The sequence below is a fragment of the Balaenoptera ricei genome, chromosome 1 (genome assembly GCF_028023285.1).
Source record: "Balaenoptera ricei isolate mBalRic1 chromosome 1, mBalRic1.hap2, whole genome shotgun sequence".
NCBI classification, from domain to species: Eukaryota; Metazoa; Chordata; class Mammalia; order Artiodactyla; family Balaenopteridae; genus Balaenoptera; species Balaenoptera ricei.
In genome coordinates, this window is record NC_082639.1 from 157,859,175 (window position 1) to 157,876,880 (window position 17,706).

The 17,706-nt window shown below is 38.3% G+C and overlaps 1 protein-coding gene and 1 long non-coding RNA gene across 5 annotated transcripts in view; one reads left to right on the plus strand and one right to left on the minus strand.

The window, feature by feature from the left end:
• LOC132374882 (uncharacterized) overlaps window positions 1-3,831 on the minus strand; it is a 34,706-nt gene extending 30,875 nt beyond the window's left edge. The window contains exon 1 of the long non-coding RNA XR_009505794.1: window positions 3,773-3,831. This is a non-coding gene — a long non-coding RNA (uncharacterized LOC132374882). The remainder of the gene's footprint in view (window positions 1-3,772) is intronic.
• A 41-nt stretch (window positions 3,832-3,872) lies between these two features.
• Window positions 3,873-17,331, plus strand: TMEM183A (transmembrane protein 183A). Of its 4 annotated transcripts, none has more exons than XM_059939264.1 (8): window positions 3,873-4,096; window positions 4,291-4,380; window positions 5,198-5,365; window positions 9,748-9,904; window positions 10,794-10,974; window positions 13,385-13,465; window positions 15,084-15,231; window positions 16,572-16,763. In XM_059939264.1, exons 1-8 carry the CDS (start codon window positions 3,988-3,990, stop codon window positions 16,664-16,666), a joined length of 1,029 nt encoding a protein of 342 aa, XP_059795247.1. In that variant the 5' UTR covers window positions 3,873-3,987; the 3' UTR covers window positions 16,667-16,763. The 4 variants fall into 4 exon arrangements, with proteins under 4 accessions (XP_059795247.1, XP_059795240.1, XP_059795221.1 ...); XM_059939257.1 differs by having other exon boundaries at window positions 3,874-4,096; window positions 9,745-9,904; XM_059939238.1 differs by having other exon boundaries at window positions 3,875-4,096; window positions 9,745-9,904; window positions 15,076-15,231; window positions 16,572-17,331.
• Window positions 17,332-17,706: the final 375 nt, after the last annotated feature.

Sequence of the window (17,706 nt, forward strand, 5' to 3'; positions counted from 1 at the left end):
TTTCCCTCTAAAATCAGGAATAAGAAAAGGATGCCCACTCCTGCCACTTCTATTTAACATAGTATTGGAAGTCCTAGCCATGGCAATCAGACAAGAAAAAGAAATAAAAGGCATCCAGACTGGAAAGGAATTCTTAAAACTGTCACTATCTGCAGATGAAATGATACCATATATAGAAAACCCTAAAGTCTCTACCAAAAACCCACTAGAACTAACAAACAAATTCGGTAAAGTTGCAGGATACAAGATTAATAGACAGAAATCTGTTGCATTTCTGTATACTAATAATTTCTCAGAAAGAGAAATTAAGAAAACAATTCCATTTACAATCACATCAAAAAGAATAAATACCTTGGAATAAACTTAACCAAGGAATGAAATACCTATACTCTGAAAACTATAAATTATTGATGAAGGAATTTGAAAATTATAGAAAGAAATGGAAAGATATTCTGTGTTCTTGGATTGGAAGAAATAATATTGTTAAAATGTCCACACAACCTAAAGCAATCTAGAGATTTAATGCAATCCCTATCAAAATACCCATGACATTTTTCACAGAACTAGAACAAATAATCCTAAAATTTATATGGAACCACAAAGATACAAAATTGCCAAAGCAATCTTGAAGAAAAAAAGAACAAAGCTGGGGGTATCACACTCCCTGACTCCGTTCATACTACAAAGCTACAGTAATAAAAACAGCACAGTACTGGCACAAAAACAGACACATATATCAGTGGAATAGAAAAAAGATTCCAGAAATAAACCCACACACTATGATCAATCAATCTACAACAAAGGAGGCAGGAATATACAACGGAAAAAAGACAGTCTCCTCAGTAAATAGTGCTGAACAAACTGGACAGCTACATGTAAAACAATGAGATTAGAACATTTCCTCACACCATATACAAAAATAAACTCAAAATGGATTAAAGACCTAAATGTAAGACTAGGAACCATAAAACTCCTACAAGAGGACATAGGCAGAACACCCTTTGACATAAATCATAGCAATATTTTTTGGATCTGTCTTCTAAGGCAAAAGAAATAAAAGCAAAATAAACAAATGGGACCTAATTAAACTTAAAAGCTTTTGCACACCATAGGAAATCATTGACTAAACAAAAAGACAACCTACTGAATGGGAGAAAATATATGCAAATGATATGATTGATAAAAGATTAATATCCAAAAAATATAAACAGCTCATACAACTCAATATCAAAAAAACAAAGAACCCAATGTAAAAATGAGCAGAAGACCTGAACAGACATTTTTCCAAAGAAGATATACAGATGGCTAACAGGCACATGAAAAAATGCTCAACACTGCTAATTATCAGAGAAATATAAATCAAAACCACGAGATATCACCTCACACCTGTCAAAATGGCTATCATCAAAAAGACCATAAATAACAAATGCTGGCAAGGATGTGGGGAAAAGGGAACGCTAGTACACTAGTGGTGGGATTTTAAATTGGTGCAGCCACTCTGGAAAACAGTAGGGAGGTTTCTCAAAAACCTAAAAATCAAACTACCATATAATCCAGCAATTCCACTGCTGGATATCTGAAGAAAACGAAAACACTAATTTGAAAAGATACATGCACGCTAATTATCACAGCAGCATTATTTACAATAGCCAAGATATGGAAGCTACACAAATGTCCATCAAAAGATGGATGGATAAAGAAGATGTGTATACACACACACACACACACACACACACACACACACACAATGGAATAGTACTTGACCATAAAAAAAAAGAAATTCTGCCATTTGCAATAATGTGGATGGACCTAGAGATTATGCCTAGTGAAATAAGTCAGATAAAGACTAATACTGTATGTTATCACTTATATATGGAATCTAAAAAATAAAACGAATGTAATAACAAAACAGAAACAGACTCACAGATACAGAGAACAAACTAGTGGCTACCAATGGGGAGAAGGAAGAAGGAGGGGCAAGACAGGGGTATGAGATTAAGAGACACAAACTACTATGTATAAAATAAGTAAGCAACAAGGATATATTGTACAGTACAGGGAAATATAGCCATTACTTTGTAAATGGAGTATAATATATAAAGAGATTGAATTACTATGTTGTACACCTGAAACTAATATAATATTGTAAATCAACTATACTTCAATAAAAAGATAAAGAAAACATTGACAAGAATAAACAATAAATTTGAGTAAAAACAAATTAAGGGGCATAAAAGAAGATGTTACTAAATGGAGATGCATATCAAGTTCCTGAGTGGAAAGACTCAATAGTATATAGATGTCAATTCATTCCCAAATCAAGTCTATAAGCTGAAGGAAATTTTCATAAAAATTTTCAATAAAATTCTTTTTGGAACTTGAAAAAACATAACAGCTCTTTTAGTAACTTTTACAACTTGTCTTTCTAGAAAGAATGTGTATCTTTGAGTTTGGAATCTAGCAGTGTCATTAATTAAAAATTGCTGCTTTTTAGTAAAAGGCGAAATAAAAGATTTACATGTGTTTGGTTCCACTAATGTGGCCAAAGGACTTAAGAGGGGGCTTTGCTTTAGATCTTCATATTCTTGAAATTTGAAAGATAAACAGTTTTGGGGTTAGCACTTCTTTCATTCCAGTGAATTAAAATAGTAATTATAAGGTTGAAAATGAATGTTTCAGTTAAAACCTTTAAGTCTCCGATAGTGACGGCATAAAAATAGGGTTTATTTCTTTTGCACCTTTGATTTCCTCCAGAGTCTCAATGCCTCGGTGTTTTCAACAGGGTACCACATTAGCAGAAATATACTTGCATGTGGGCGTTATGAACTTTTTATTAATGTTGTGAAATGAGAAGCCTTGGTGCTTTACCAGCTGTGTTTTGACTACAAACATCAATCATGGAAAAATTATTTGAAACAATTTTCTTTTAGTTCAGTCTATTAGACCCTTGTTCATGTTATAACTTTAGATAAATTTGAATAGTTCACGACTATAATCAATTACTCAGTTTCAATTATAATTCCTAATTGATTCAACCCTATTAGCACCATCTCTAGTGATAGTCCGTTACACGATGTTAGTAAAAGGCCAGTGGTTTGCGCCTAATGAATGTCTATGTATTAAGTAATTAAAAACAGAAGTCTGTTTCTAAATATGTTAGGGTGGCACTGTCTGATGGGTCCAACAGTTTGGATTCCTGGTCCCTAAGTACCATGCTTCTCAAGCCAGGGATTAGCACCTTTTGGGAGCTGCAAAGAACTTAGAAGGACAAAGAACCTAACTTAGGACACACAATAACTTATTCGTACTGGTGATACTAGACCAGGATCCTGCTCCCTCACAGTTCTGTAACCTTCTCTCGGTTTTTTCTCTCAATACAAAGGAAAGACACCATTCTTTCCTCATCGATCTTTCTAGTATTAAGTTTGGAGGATGGTGGTAAATTAATAAACTTTTAAGAACCCCTCCCCCAGCTTTGAGAATTCAGAAATTTATAGCTTTTGTATAATAAATTAGAGTGAAGACTCTTTTAGACCCATGTTGGACTATGTCTACGTGGCCTGAGAGATGGAGCACGAAGATGACAATAGATGTGCTTTTGGGATACTAAAGTGAACCTGGAGTGTGGACAGAGGCAGTAGCAGAAAAATCGGGGAGACCATAATGTAAACTCAGTTCTAATCAACGGGGTTGTGGGTTTCGGGTCTGAGACACCAAATCACCTTACAAGACGTATGATTAAAAACCCACACTGCCCAGAACAGCCACCTACCCTTAGGGAACCAGACGCAGGTCGATCCTTAGGCGCTGGGTGATGACGTACCCCTAGACCAGGTGGTGATTGGTTTCTGAAGAGGGGAGTTGGCCGCCAGTGCGACGCGGAGCCCTGTCCTAAGCCTCGCGAGAGCTGCGGTCCTGGAGCGGGATGGCCGCGGAGCCGGGCAGAGTTGGCCCTTGGCTCCTGCTTCCCAGTCTCTGGCCCGAAACATGGCCCGGGGTCCTGGCCCGCTAACCCGGCCTCGCCCCGACACAGTCGCCATGCCCAAGAGAGGAAAGCGACTCAAGTTCCGGGCCCAAGACGCCTGCTCTGGGCGAGGTGGGCAAGGGCGGGGGCGTTGAAAGGCTTGGGGCTGGAAGCAGGGAGGGGGCTGGACAGCACCGAGGCGAGTGCTCGCCTCCCGGCGACGGGAGGGCGGCTGGACTGGGGACTTGGAGTGAGCAGGAAATCTTGGTGGGGAGGAAGCTGAGGAGAGAAGGCCTCCTCCTTTGAGGTTTGGTGCTGTGTTTCAGTGACCGTGGCGGATTATGCCAACTCGGATCCGGCCGTCGTGAGGTCTGGAAGGGTCAAGAAAGCCGTCGCCAATGCTATTCAGCAGGAAGGTAGGCTTCCGACGAGTCTTTTCAGACTCAGTGAAGAGAGAACTCGGTGCTTTATTTTCCTGGGATTCTGCCTCAGTGTTTTTCTTGAAATCCTTTAGGCATCTTCCCGTAAACGTGTTTGCTCTCCTCGATGGTTACTCATATATTCAGGGGAGGGGAAGGATTAGCCAAGAGCAGTAGCAGTTTCTGTAGCAGAAATATTTTATTTCTGTCTTACCGTAAAAAACAAACATACAAACAACAAACAAAAACCCTTTGCATACTCTTCTGTGGTTTCCACTGCTTTCTTCTTGGTTATTAATCTTATTCCTGTTGTTCACATATATTCTCTACTTAACTCTGCTGTTTGCTTCTTTGTGTAATAACCTTGAAGTATTCTTTTCCTTTTCTCATGCTTCTCTTACTTTCAAGCTTCTTACTCAGGGGTCCTTGAAACTTGTCTTTTCATGATATGTACTGTCTCCAGCCCAGGAATAAGGTTAAATTGGGTTTAATTCCTCTCAAACACTGCTCCTCAGAATTTATGCAAATGAAAATAGCGTTCACCTTTTGCTTTTACCCTGAAGGGTTTATAGTGGAGAATAATTCACTCCCTTTTTCTTCAGGTCTGAAGCAGTTTCTGCAACTTTGGAGTCAGTTTGCTCATTACTTTCCAATTTTTTGTGTTTAAAATGCTATTTTTTTTTCCCTAAGATTCTCAGCTTCCTTTAGCAGACTCTCACACTGCTTTTGCTTTTTTTTCTTTTCCTTATGGATGCTGATATCCTGCCTAAGCCATGGTACTCTGCCATCTCATTCTCTTCTTATTTTCTTCTAGTAAAATCTCTTTGTGGCTTGGAAGCCTCCCAGGTTCCTGCAGTAGAAGCTCTTTCTGGGGCTGGTGAGCCCTGTGACATCATCGACAGCAGTGATGAGATTGATGCCCAGGAGGAAAGCATCCATGAGAGAACTGCCTCCAGAAAAAAGAAAAGCAAGAGGCACAGAGGTACAGGGCTCGCTCTCTTTTGGATTATTAGTCCTATCTGTGGTGATAACTTGAAGCTGTCACTTTCTCAGTAGCACAAGAGGTGATACCAGTGGAGAACCAGAGTTTGGATCTTTGTAGCGGGACAGGACTTTAATATACCAGGGCTTTCTACTTATATCTGAAGTTGAGAGGAAAGGAGATTGGTAACAGTAGTAGCCATTCATTGAGAACATATCATTATCAGGTAAAATCCATGTAGCAACAGGAAAACAAAAAGCCTTTGCATTTCTGGATTTCTGAATGTGTAAGGAAGCAGAGTTGTGACAAAAATGTTCTCTCTTCCAAATATGTGGATTGTATGTAACCAATTTCATTTCAGCTAAAGTTAGATTGTTATCGTGGACTCTTAAGTGCTCTGTAATTGTTAATACCTGCTTTATGTCTAGTAGGTACTGTAGGAAATAGAAAAATGTGTGATATTTATGTATTAGTGGCAATAAAACTTACACAAATGAAACAAAGAAAGGTAAACTAGTGGTATACAGTGTGCCAACCCATCATTCACTGGTTTGCTCCAAACTTAAGGAATCAGACTCTTGGGGTAGAGCCCAGAATTCTTAAAGCTAAAGTGGTTCTGATGATCAGCTAGAGTTAGGAGGAAACTAATATAATAAATGATATATGTATTTTTGGTGTCAGATCTGTGAGAACTTTCACTTATACTTGAGAATCAGATGACAGACTCTTGCATATGTTAAAATATATTGAAATAATCAGTAAATTAATGAATCAATGAACTGACTTTGCTTTGAAGTTATACCAATTATTGTCAGTGATACCGCTCTTTTCCGGAACCAAGAATGTTAATAGACATTCCTCACACTTCTTTGTTCCTTAATTTCTTGCTTTAAATCCCTACTCATCATCACCATTGTATTAGATATTTCTCTTGATTTTCCTTTTTGGTTTTGAGCACATTCCACAGAAGAGCTTACAGACTTTTAAATCATCTTTATTGAGATAAAATTCATCCCTTTAAAGTGTACAATGCAGTAGTTTTAGTATGTTCTCAGAGTTGTGTAGCCATCAACATGATCTAAGTTTAGAACTTTGCCTATTCCGGGCATTTCATATAAACGAAATCATATAATATGTCGTCTTTTGCGTCTGGCTTCTTTGACTTAGCATAATGTTTTCAAGGTGCATCCATATTGTACTATATATCAGTACTTTATTCCTTTTTATTGCTTTTTATTTGACTATCATAAATAATGCTACTATGAACACTCATGGACAAGTTTTTGTGTGAACATATATTTTCATTTCTGTCCAGTAGGAGTGAAATTGCTGGATCACATGGTAACTATGTTTAACTTTTTGAGGAACTGCCAAGTTTTTTATGAAGTTTCCATTTTATATTCCCACCAGCAATGAATGAGAGTTACAGTTTCTCCACATCCTCCTCAACACTTGTTATTGTCTAACTTTTTAAACTATAGGCATTCTAGTTGATGTAAAGTGGTATCTCATGGTTTTGATTTGCATGCTAATGATGTTGAGCGTCTTTTATATGCTTATTGGCCTTTCGTATATCTTCTTTGGAGGAATGTCTATTCAAATTCTTCGCTCATTTTTACATTAGGTTATCTTTTTTTTTTTTTTAAACATCTTTATTGGAGTATAATTGCTTTACAATGGTGTGTTAGTTTCTGCTTTATAACAAAGTGAATCAGTTATACATATACATATGTTCCCATATCTCTTCCCTCTTGCATCTCCCTCCCTCCCACCCTCCCTATCCCACCCCTCTGGGTGGTCACAAAGCACAGAGCTGATCTCCCTGTGCTATGCGGTTGCTTCCCACTAGCTATCTATTTTACGTTTGGTAGTGTATATATGTCCATGCCACTCTCTCACTTTATTACAGCTTACCCTTCCCCCTCCCCATATCCTCAAGTCCATTCTCTAGTAGGTCTGTGTCTTTATTCCCGTCTTGCCACTAGGTTCTTCATGACCTATTTTTTTTTTTTCCCCTTAGATTCCATATATATGTGTTAGCAAACAAATACAGGTTATCTTTTTATTGCTGAGTTGTAAGAATTCTTATGTATTCAGGAGACCAGTCACTTATCAGATACATGATTTGTGGTTTACAAACTCTTAGCTATAATTCATCCTTTACTTCCTTGCTCCACTTTACCCCCATTAGGGTCCTTCATTCTCATCAAACTGGTCTTTTTTTTCCCCCTCTTTTTTCTTTTAGCTTTTTAAAAATGAGACATATACAAAAGAAGAGAGAATAGTGTAATGAATCCAATGTGGCTATTACATAGCTTCGTTTTCAACTCTTGGTCACTTTTGTTTCAGCCACTACCCCCTCATCCCCACCTCAACACACACTCACACACACACACACACACACACCCCATACACACTTGATTATTTTGAAACAATTTCCAGATATTCCGTTTTTATATCTGTAAATATTCTGGTAGTTACCTCCAAAAGATAAATGCTCTTAAAAAAATTATCACATCTAAAAAAGTTATTAAATTTTTTTTAAAGCTACTTTATTATTATTTTTTAAAATTTATTTATTTATTTTTGGCTGTGTCGGGTCTTCGTTGCTGCACGTGGGCTTTCTCCAGTTGCAGCAAGCGGGGGCTATACTTCATTGAGGTGCACAGGCTTCTCACTGTGGTGGTTTCTCTTGTTGAGGAGCATGGGCTCTAGGCGCGCCGGCTTCAGTAGTTGTGGCACGCGGGTTCAGTAGCTGTGGTTTGTAGGCTCTAGAGCACAGGCTCAGTAGTTGTGGCACACGGGCTTAGTTGCTCTACGGCATGTGGGATCTTCCCGGACCAGGGCTCAAACCCGTGTGGCCTGTATTGGCAGGCAGATTCTTAACCACTGTGCCACCAAGGAAGCCCAACAGTAATTTCTTAATATCATCAAAATCTTGTTAGACTTGTCTCTTTATTGCCCTCACATGTGTTTTGTTTTTTTAAATATCCAGGCTTCATGTTAGCTGTTTATTTCACTTGGAATACTTTTCCGCTTAACCTATGAATATCAAATTTTTTGTCCTTCATAACTTATCTCCATGAAGCTTTCCTTTACTGATTCCATTTCCTACATTTTGAAATTTCTTAATAATTGTGTGTAAAACATTGGCAGTTTTTATAATTACTTAGTTTTGTCCCCAAAGACAGAAAAATTTTAATAGTACTCTGCTTTGTAAAAGTCCTCATGGGTCTCAGTGGAGGAAATTCCGATAGTTGTTTGTCTTCTCTTTTAGAGAGAGATTTAATGTGGGAGAAGGGGGCCCCAAATGTGGTAGGCTGAGCCTTAAATGGTTACTGGAGATTTCAAGAAGCATAAGAACCAGAAAAGACGATGTTGTTTTAGAAGCATCGGTCTCTGCTATGAAGAACCTAATGCAAGAACCTGATTGAGTCATAGAGCTACAGGAAGCAGCTAGAAAAGCAGAGGCAGCTTCAGGGAGGTAGTTGTAGGGGCTTTTTGCTCAGGAAACAGAAAGAAGAAAGCTGTGTTTTAGATAGCTATATAACCAAGTCTCAGTTAAAGTTTACGGTTAGCCCAGATTCTGGTATCTCTGTGGAGTGTGAATTTTTATTTGAACCTGACATGTGTTGTGGACCTCAGGGTCAAGAGAATTAACACTAATGAGGTCTGAAGGAGGAAGAGGTGGGGATACATCATCACAGGGTATCCTTGAATACTGGATGCTTGTGGCCAGAATTGTAGATCAAGCTGACAATGAAACAAGAAGAAACCAGAAGAAAAGAAACATATCTAAGGCAATTACTGAGTAATGAAATTACACTGTAACTTACTTGGTTTTTTAATTTAGTTTGTACTTTGAGGTTTCCTCATACCATCTTAAAATCAGTTTTATTTTTTAAATGACTGAATTGAAGAAAATGTTTGGTGGATGGGAACTGCAAGGGAAATCAAGGGCAGAATTTATAGTGAAAAGCTGGACTTTGGAGAAAACTGGGTTCTGTTTACCTTGAATACTTGCAAGGTTCTGTTTTCTTATAGTAAAATGGACACAGTAATATTTTCCTTATTTCCACTGAAAAATTATTATAGTTGAATGATATGATGTATGCAAAGGTACTTTGAAAACTTCAAAATAGTATGTAAATAGTGGTTAAATAAAGGCCTTAAGAACAAGACCTATTCACTTGGGCAACAGGAAACAAAAGTTTTCAGCAGCTAGAATAAGCAGGAAATGATGAGTTTGAGAGGCTTCCTTGGACCTATTTAAACCATTTTCTTAACTGTGCAAGCCCTGGGAGAATTGAAATGATTGGGGATCTTTATATGTGCATATAATAGAAGGTCAAAAGTTATAGTTCTTTTTTCTGTTTCAGAAGATCTGGATGGGGCTGGAGGAGAAGAGTATCCCATGGATATTTGGCTCTTGCTGGCCTCCTATATCCGTCCTGAGGACATTGTGAATTTTTCCCTGATTTGTAAGAATGCCTGGACTGTCACTTGCACTGCTGCCTTTTGGACCAGGTTGTACCGAAGGTGCGACCACAGAGAGCTCACTGTGTTAGCTGCGTTGCTTATTTCTTGTTGTTTTTGATTTGGAGCTACTCCCTGGATGGTGACCTCTTTTCACTTTCTCTACTGCATGCCTGGGCATGAACCTAGCTTTGAATTCCTTGAGCTACTCTTTAATTTAAAATTGATATTATTAATTCATCCGGTAATTGTCTTCCCTATGGTGACCCACTTTTCTTCAGCGGTTTATCTTAGCTAGAATTTTGCAGAAGTTATAGATGCCCATCGGTTTATCTTTGCAACTGGATTTGTTGTTTCTTAGATTTGCTAGTCATCTTGAAGTATCATATAGTCTTTGTAGTTATGCTGCTCTGTGTATAGTTGTAGTGGTGAAGAGGGAGTGAATGATGTGATTAGTAAGAGGGCTAACTTTTGATGCTGGGTTAGAAGTGTAGTGAAGATTATAAACCGTCAGTAGGAATGTGGTGGAAGGGGATGGTGAGGTATCAGGGAGTAGAGAACTTTCTGAGACATGTGACAAGAGAACTTGGTGGATCTTCCCCAGTGCAGATTCTTTTTGAGCAGCTGAAGTATATTGTACTGGTATAAAGTCAGAGACTTGCCCCTTTTTTAAAGTGAAATAGTGAGGATTTAAAATTTTTAAATGAATAGAGAAATGCAGGATTACAAGGTATATATGAATTGGGTTTTGCATAGCAAAGACGCAAAAGTAGCTAAGAAGTGAAGGAGATAGTGATTTGTGTGTGTGTATGTGAGAGCACTAGGGACAAACTAACTACTGGCCAGTGGAATAGTATAGTAAAATTTGTACTGAGCCCAGGAGTCCTAGGAGACTGTCTTAGAGCAGAAGAGAGAGGTCACTTATTGGTAGGAGTAATGTGTCATGTTTTAGGCACTACACGCTGGATGCCTCTCTGCCTTTGCGCCTGCGACCAGAGTCAATGGAGAAGCTGCGCTGTCTCCGGGCATGTGTGATCCGATCTCTGTACCATATGTATGAGCCATTTGCTGCTCGAATCTCCAAGAATCCAGCCATTCCAGAAAGCACTCCTAGCACATTAAAGAATTCCAAAGTAAGTGACAATTAGTGTTGGGGTTTAACAAATGGACTCTTGTATAATGGGCCTGTTATCATGGCTTGTTTCCAGCTTCCTTGATGGGGTGGTCTAGGGCCGTAGGTACCAGGCTGCTAAGGGACTAACGTAAACTTTCAGGGCTCGTGGGTATCTCTTCTCCAAGACATTCCTGCTGTGCTGGGTTGGCTGATGTTATCTTTACCTTAAAGCTTTCTTGTACTTTTAGCATATTCCTTATTCTCTTTATTTTAATTTATTTTCATGCCTTATACATTGGGCCACTTTAGATGGTTTAGATGGTTTGATGGTTTGGGCTAGGAAGAACACAACTCAAATGGTAGATGTAAACTATAATTCTTAAAAGGTGCTTTAAATCATGATACAAAGATATAAAACAACTTACTAATTTTCTTTTTCTAATGTGACCTTGACACCTGGATTTCCACTTTCTTGTTAACCTTAAAAGATTCTGGTATAGACTTCTTCAGCATTTGCAAAGTGCCCACTATTGCCAGGCTCAGGGGTGGATTGTTTCAGAGACTATAAGGTACTTCCACTCATAGACTTTAGCCCTCTAAAATTCTTCCTGTGTTCTAGGCCATTCCTTATATCTTGGGATTTCCCCAGTAGTTTATATTTGTACATTGTATTCAAGGTCCTGGCATTCTTCTGATTTGTAAGTAGGTCTATAAGCCTTTGGTCCATTCTCTCCTTTTTTCTGCCATAATGAAATATCTAGTGAACACACCTTTGCCAAGCTAGACTAGTTTAGCATATATGATTATTTAGGCAAGTTGATGTCTCGGCCTTTTTCTCATTCAACTAATACTGTTGTCTAAATTTTGTATCTTGAGTTTGTTAATAATTTTTATTACTCTGTTCCTACGCAAAGTCTGGTGTTCTATAGCACTTCCTATTCTCTTCTGTTTTGTTTTTATGCTTTGGATGTTACATAATGATTCTTTTCCCCTAGTTCAGCTCTAGTGTGATAACATTCTACCTGATACATATTGATTAAAAGGGTACTGTTGATTTCAAGATCATCATGGTTCCCCCCAGGGTTGCAGACTGAGGTGGTCAGGGCCATTGGCTGAGCCAATTTAATGTCACACTAGCTGATGGACTTAGGGCAGGATTAGAATGCTGGGTGAGTAGAATTTCATTCCTTCTCCTTGTAATATGAGTGGACAGTGTATCATTTCACATTTATAGTTTTTCTCCCCCAAAAAACATTTGATCATATCAGGTGAGGTGGGGATCATCCCAAAGCTAACCATGCTAGGGGTGAATCAATTGTTGGGAGCAGAGCAGCATTGGGCAAACTCCTCATGCTTGACACATCCTCGCGGCTCCAGTGCACAATGCAAGTGCTACTGCCTAAATCTAAAATACCCACGTCTTCATATTCTTATAATTGTATATTAAGTTTTTTAAGTGGACTAAAAAAGTGACTTTTAAGTGGCTAAAAGTCAAGATGGTGATAACTAAGGTCTTAATCCAGACAGGAAGACTAGGCCACCTGTCTGCTGCTTTTGTGCCTGTTGTTAGAGATCTTCTGAAGAGGATGTGGGACCTGCAGTGGCAGGTGTCCCATGCATGGCCTTGCTAGTATAACCACATCGCATGGCATTCAGGAAGTTGCCAGCATGCCTAAAGGAAGTTGTCCCATGTTCCTGGACTCCACCTTTTCGTATTTGATTCTCCCTCTCTCTCTTTTCAGTAGCATAGCTTGTGTGGGACACTGGAGCCGTTGTGTTGGCAGCAGAAGTGTTTGCCCCTTAAAGCCAAGCCCATTATTTTTGATGGAACAGCAGGACGTACAGGGCATGTCTGAAGGGCAGGACAGCTGGCACGGCGGACGACCCACCCCTTATCCCCTGGGAGGTACTTAACTTCTTGTGTTAACCCTAGCTGTAGCCTGACTTTCCTTGAGGGGCTTACTCTAGACTGAATTCAGCTCACCTCTGTAGTTTCCATACCGGCTGTCTGCTCCCAGAAGGTCCTGAGTGGTTTGCTCCTATTACGTACAGGGCTGGCTGTCTCTGCCTGCCTTATGGCTTTGTTATCATCTTGTCTGGTGGCTACTGGCTGCCCTTATATTTTAATATAGAGGAGTGGCCTGCTGATTCAGATAATGCCCCAGTCTCTAGAGACCATGTTTCTGTCTTTAAAGATGAGAACAGTAGGGGTTGACCTCAATAGCATCTGAGGTTGACTTATATTGGTACCTCTTCTCTTTACTGAATAGTCTTGGGATTGTCTCTTTTCATGTTGCACCAGTGTCAAATTGTAGTGGTGGTGCGGGGGAGGTGGGGGTTTCTATCTGTGCCAAAGTAAAATCTCAGCATTGGGACCGTGGCTGGCTTTAGAGCTAGCAAACAGAAAGGTTATTTTTATTTTCTTACAGTGCTTACTTTTCTGGTGCAGAAAGATTGTTGGGAACAGACAGGAGCCAATGTGGGAATTCAACTTCAAGTTCAAAAAGCAGGTGTGTGCTTTTATCATCTCTTTGTTTTTCAGGTAATATCTTGCTCTAATTTTACTAGACATAAAATTGCCTCATTAAAATCAGATAATACATATTAAAGCATATAATGTCATGAAAAGAAAAGAAAGAACTATTTTATATGAAAGAGGCACAAAGATTCAATAGCTTAATGCAAAGAGTAAACCTTGAGTGGATCCTGGATTAATGAACAAAGAGCAATAAAAGACATTTTTGGTACAATTAAAGAAATTTGAGTATGCTCTGGATATTAGATTATATGAAATTATTGTTAATTTTCTTAGGTGTGATAATGTTACTGAGGTTATATATAAGTGTCTTTATTCATGTTGAATAAGGGTAGAATGCCAGTGTTACTTTCAAATGGCTTTGCCTCCCCCACCCCAAGAGTTCATGTGTTTTTTTTTTTAATATGTGAATATATATAAAATGAGAGCTGAGGTGGAGAGAAAACAAACGTGGCAAAATATCCAATGGTAAAGGGTATACAGGAGTTTATTGCACGGTTTTGTTAACTTTTCTATATATTTGAAGACTTTAAAAGTGGGGAAAAGGGAAAAACTTGTTATAACAATGTACTGAGGTTATTTGACTAAGAATTTTCTTGTTTTTCAAAGCAAATGTATTTGTAAACAACGATAATTCATATGGTTTTATATCTGAGGCAGTTTGGGCAAGCCATGGGGAGAGGGACTGCCAAGAGTCTATTTATAAGAAGAGTAGATACTATTGCACCTTTGTCTCTGCCTTTTTCTTGGACTGTACCTGAGATCTTGGCTACAGTGAAGATCTGTTCTGCATGTCTTTACTTCTTGTCCTCAGCAGCCTCATTTCCTCCATCTGTCTCCCCTACTTAGTATCTCACTGAGGTAACACATTACAAATAAAATTATAGTTATCTCTCACTTGATGACAAGTGTGTTCCAGATAAGTTTGTATTTAAAGTAAATCATATTTTTACATTGATTTTTCAAAAACACGGTTCTAGGGACGAATTTTGGCTCTGATCATTTGCTTTTAGTAAGATGTCCACAATCTATGATATCCATTAGATGTTGGTACAAAGTCCACTATAGCACCTTTCTGGGAGGGAACTGAGGAGCAGTCTTCGCAGTGTATACAAGCTAAGACCAGAACTGCTGCAGGAAAGTGAATGCTAAGATTTCCTCTAGCTCTGAGAGTTGTGACTCTTGTTTTATGATGTCTGGAATTAGATGGTCACTTCTGCTTCCATCCCTTTTTGTGCAGCAGATGTTCTTTGGAGTCTGACAAGTCACAAGGAATTTGTGATCTCTCAAATACTGGAGAGCCTCTGATAGAGCTATAAGTTTCCATTTCTTGCCAGATGGTAGGAAACACCATCTAAATGAAGCATCCACTGTCACATTTCTCATCCAAATGTGTTTCCATGTCTTTCAAAGGTCAGATTTTCCTTGATCTGTATAGAAACTGATATGTATATTAAAGAGAGAAGAGATAACAGAAAAATGGATCTCAGCAGCTTTAGTTAAGCCATAGCATTTTCATTGGTGGAGTCTTAGAACCATAAACATTTCCTCTAACCCATTAGAGTAATTCTTAATTCTCTTCAGTCCCCTAGATTAAAGAGCAAGTGTATGGGAGGATTGCAGCCTCCCATTCAGTACGAAGATGTTCATACCAACCCAGACCAGGACTGCTGCCTACTGCAGGTCACCACCCTCAATTTCATCTTTATTCCAATTGTCATGGGAATGATATTTACCCTGGTAAGTGGAGACAGGATGTCATCCTCAGCTCTTTCATAGACTCTCACTATACTTCGGGTTTGAAAGAAATTTGTAAATTTAACCATTGAGGAAGAAATTCAAACTTTGAAGAATAATTTTAAACAAAATCTGAAAGCAGACGTGTATACTAGGAACAGACATATTTGTGGAGAAGTTAATTATGTCTGAGAATATTTTACTTCTGTTTCCTTCTCTATAGTGAACAGAATGTTTTTGCATCTCCTGTGTGGTGCTCATTAATGTTTGAGAAACATTATTCCGTTAAGGTTAATGATGAAGCTTATACATGAACACTGTATGTCAGGACCTGAGGCATGCATGTGGTATCATAAATGGAATATTAAAATGTAGGGTTACCAGCTCTGTCTTTTGTGTGATGCTCTGACTATTCAAGGTTTAGCTAAGAATTAGATTAGTAAACAACAAATATGCTTCTGGTGTATTTTCCATGTTTTTAACATTTTTAACTGGATTGGCAACTGGAGAGTTCATGTAATTTATCTTCTCTGTATTTTAGGCTTATGTTCAGAGATATGTTTCCCCCTCCACATTGAAAATAGCTTTATTCTTTTTTTAATGGTAAAATAAATAATTCATACTTCATGTGAAGAATTTAAATAATACATAAACACATTGAGACAGTGAAGGTGACTTAGACTTCCGCTATCCTATAACTGCAGTTAACTTTTGGGGAACTGTTCTTTAATGTATCTGTTAATATATATTCAATACATGTATACACCCACTCTCTTAAATAATTTTGTATAATTGAGATTATGTCATATATCTGTTTTTATTGTAGGCACCTCTCATTAAGCCACATTAATGACTTATTTATATACTTATACTCCATATACTTCCTACTCGTAGAATTCTATACAGATTTACATATACATAAACATATTTAGAGATTTTGTGGTTTATTTTCCAAAACAATGTGATCAGATCAGTTTCATGCATCTTGCTTAACTTGCTCAACAATATCTCATCAGAATCCCTTCAAGTCATCTCTTATAGCTCTAATCCAGCTTTTTAAAATTGTCATTAAGGTAGTCTTTGTGCATGTATGCTAATCTGTTCAGCCATTTAAGAGGCTTTCTTTAGCACAGTTTAAATATATGAAGCTAAGAAAAACTTACAAAAATCACCCTTAATTTTTAATATCTTTGCAAAAAAAGATAGTATAGTGCTGTTGGTATAACTAAGAGATTATTTTGTGGCCTAGTTCATGTCAGTTGTCTAGATTGTCTCATTTTAGAGTGAGTCATAGGAAAACAAGGTTGTTTAATTTGAGTACTGAATTTATTTTTCCCTCCCAGTTTACTATCAATGTGAGCACGGACATGCGGCATCATCGAGTGAGACTGGTGTTCCAAGATTCTCCTGTCCATGGAGGTCGGAAATTGCGCAGTGAACAGGGTGTGCAAGTCATCCTGGACCCAGTGCACAGCGTTCGACTTTTTGACTGGTGGCATCCTCAGTATCCATTCTCCCTGAGAGCATAGATACTGCTTCCCATCACTGAGGGCAGCCCTGAGCTAGGCCAGTCCATTTGTAATCAGATTCCAGTTTGGAAGGGGCAGCTGGATTGTATATCTGGTCAGTAATGCACATGCTCTTCAGGTTTCTGGGGCTCCTGCTAGGGGAAGGAGAAGGATTGAATCAGGAGTAAAAACATTATGATTTATAAACATATTTTAATGTAAAATTTTGCATTTGAAAAGTGAAACCTGGCCCTATTTTCTGTGTTAAACCCCATTTGGTGCTACTGAGTTTGTTGTTCTTTATTCTTTTATCCCAGCCAAAGTGGATGATCTCGCTTTAGGGGAAAATTAAACTCTTAAATCTCCAAACAAGAAAATTTCAGCATTCCCTTATGGATCAGAGTAACCTTAGAGGCCTAAAATTGTTGCTACTGTTGCTTCCAATTTAGCTGCCCCTCAAATTCAAGTGAATATTTCCTCTTCTCCCTTTACCCCTCTCTAGAAATAAAGCAGGTGACAGGGTTTTCATAATCTTATGAGATTGACTTGTGTATCTTTCTTTAAAAATATTTGTCACATAAATATTTTTTTGCCAGTTTTGGATTTTAGGTATTTTTTTTGCATGAAGCTGATAGTAATGATAATGATTTTGTGCTACACTAGGAACTTTTCATAATATCTCTAGTTCTCACAATGCTGCAAGGTAGGTGATACTATTCCCATTCTCTGGCTGAAAAAGCTGAATCAGTGACTTACCCAAGGCCATACTCTCCAATAAGTGGCAGAGCCAGAATTCTGACCCAGGTCCTTTTGCTGTGCCACAATTAAAAAGGTCAGTCTCATTATTCTTGTGGTAGATGGTGGCACAGGGGAGTAGGCAGAGTGTACATAGATAGAAAGAGTAAAAGGGTGAGTAAAAAGTTGATTGTGGTATACCTTATCCCTAATCAGCCTTAAAGGTATATAAGAT

Bases quoted from the DNA above. Each gene is read 5' to 3' on its own strand.
- TMEM183A (XM_059939238.1), top strand. From the start codon at position 3,988: ATGGCCCGGGGTCCTGGCCCGCTAACCCGGCCTCGCCCCGACACAGTC. The intron at 4,097-4,290 runs GTGGGCAAGGGC...GCTGTGTTTCAG, and splicing joins AGACGCCTGCTCTGGGCGAG to TGACCGTGGCGGATTATGCC. The intron at 13,466-15,075 runs GTGTGTGCTTTT...AATTCTCTTCAG, and splicing joins ACTTCAAGTTCAAAAAGCAG to TCCCCTAGATTAAAGAGCAA.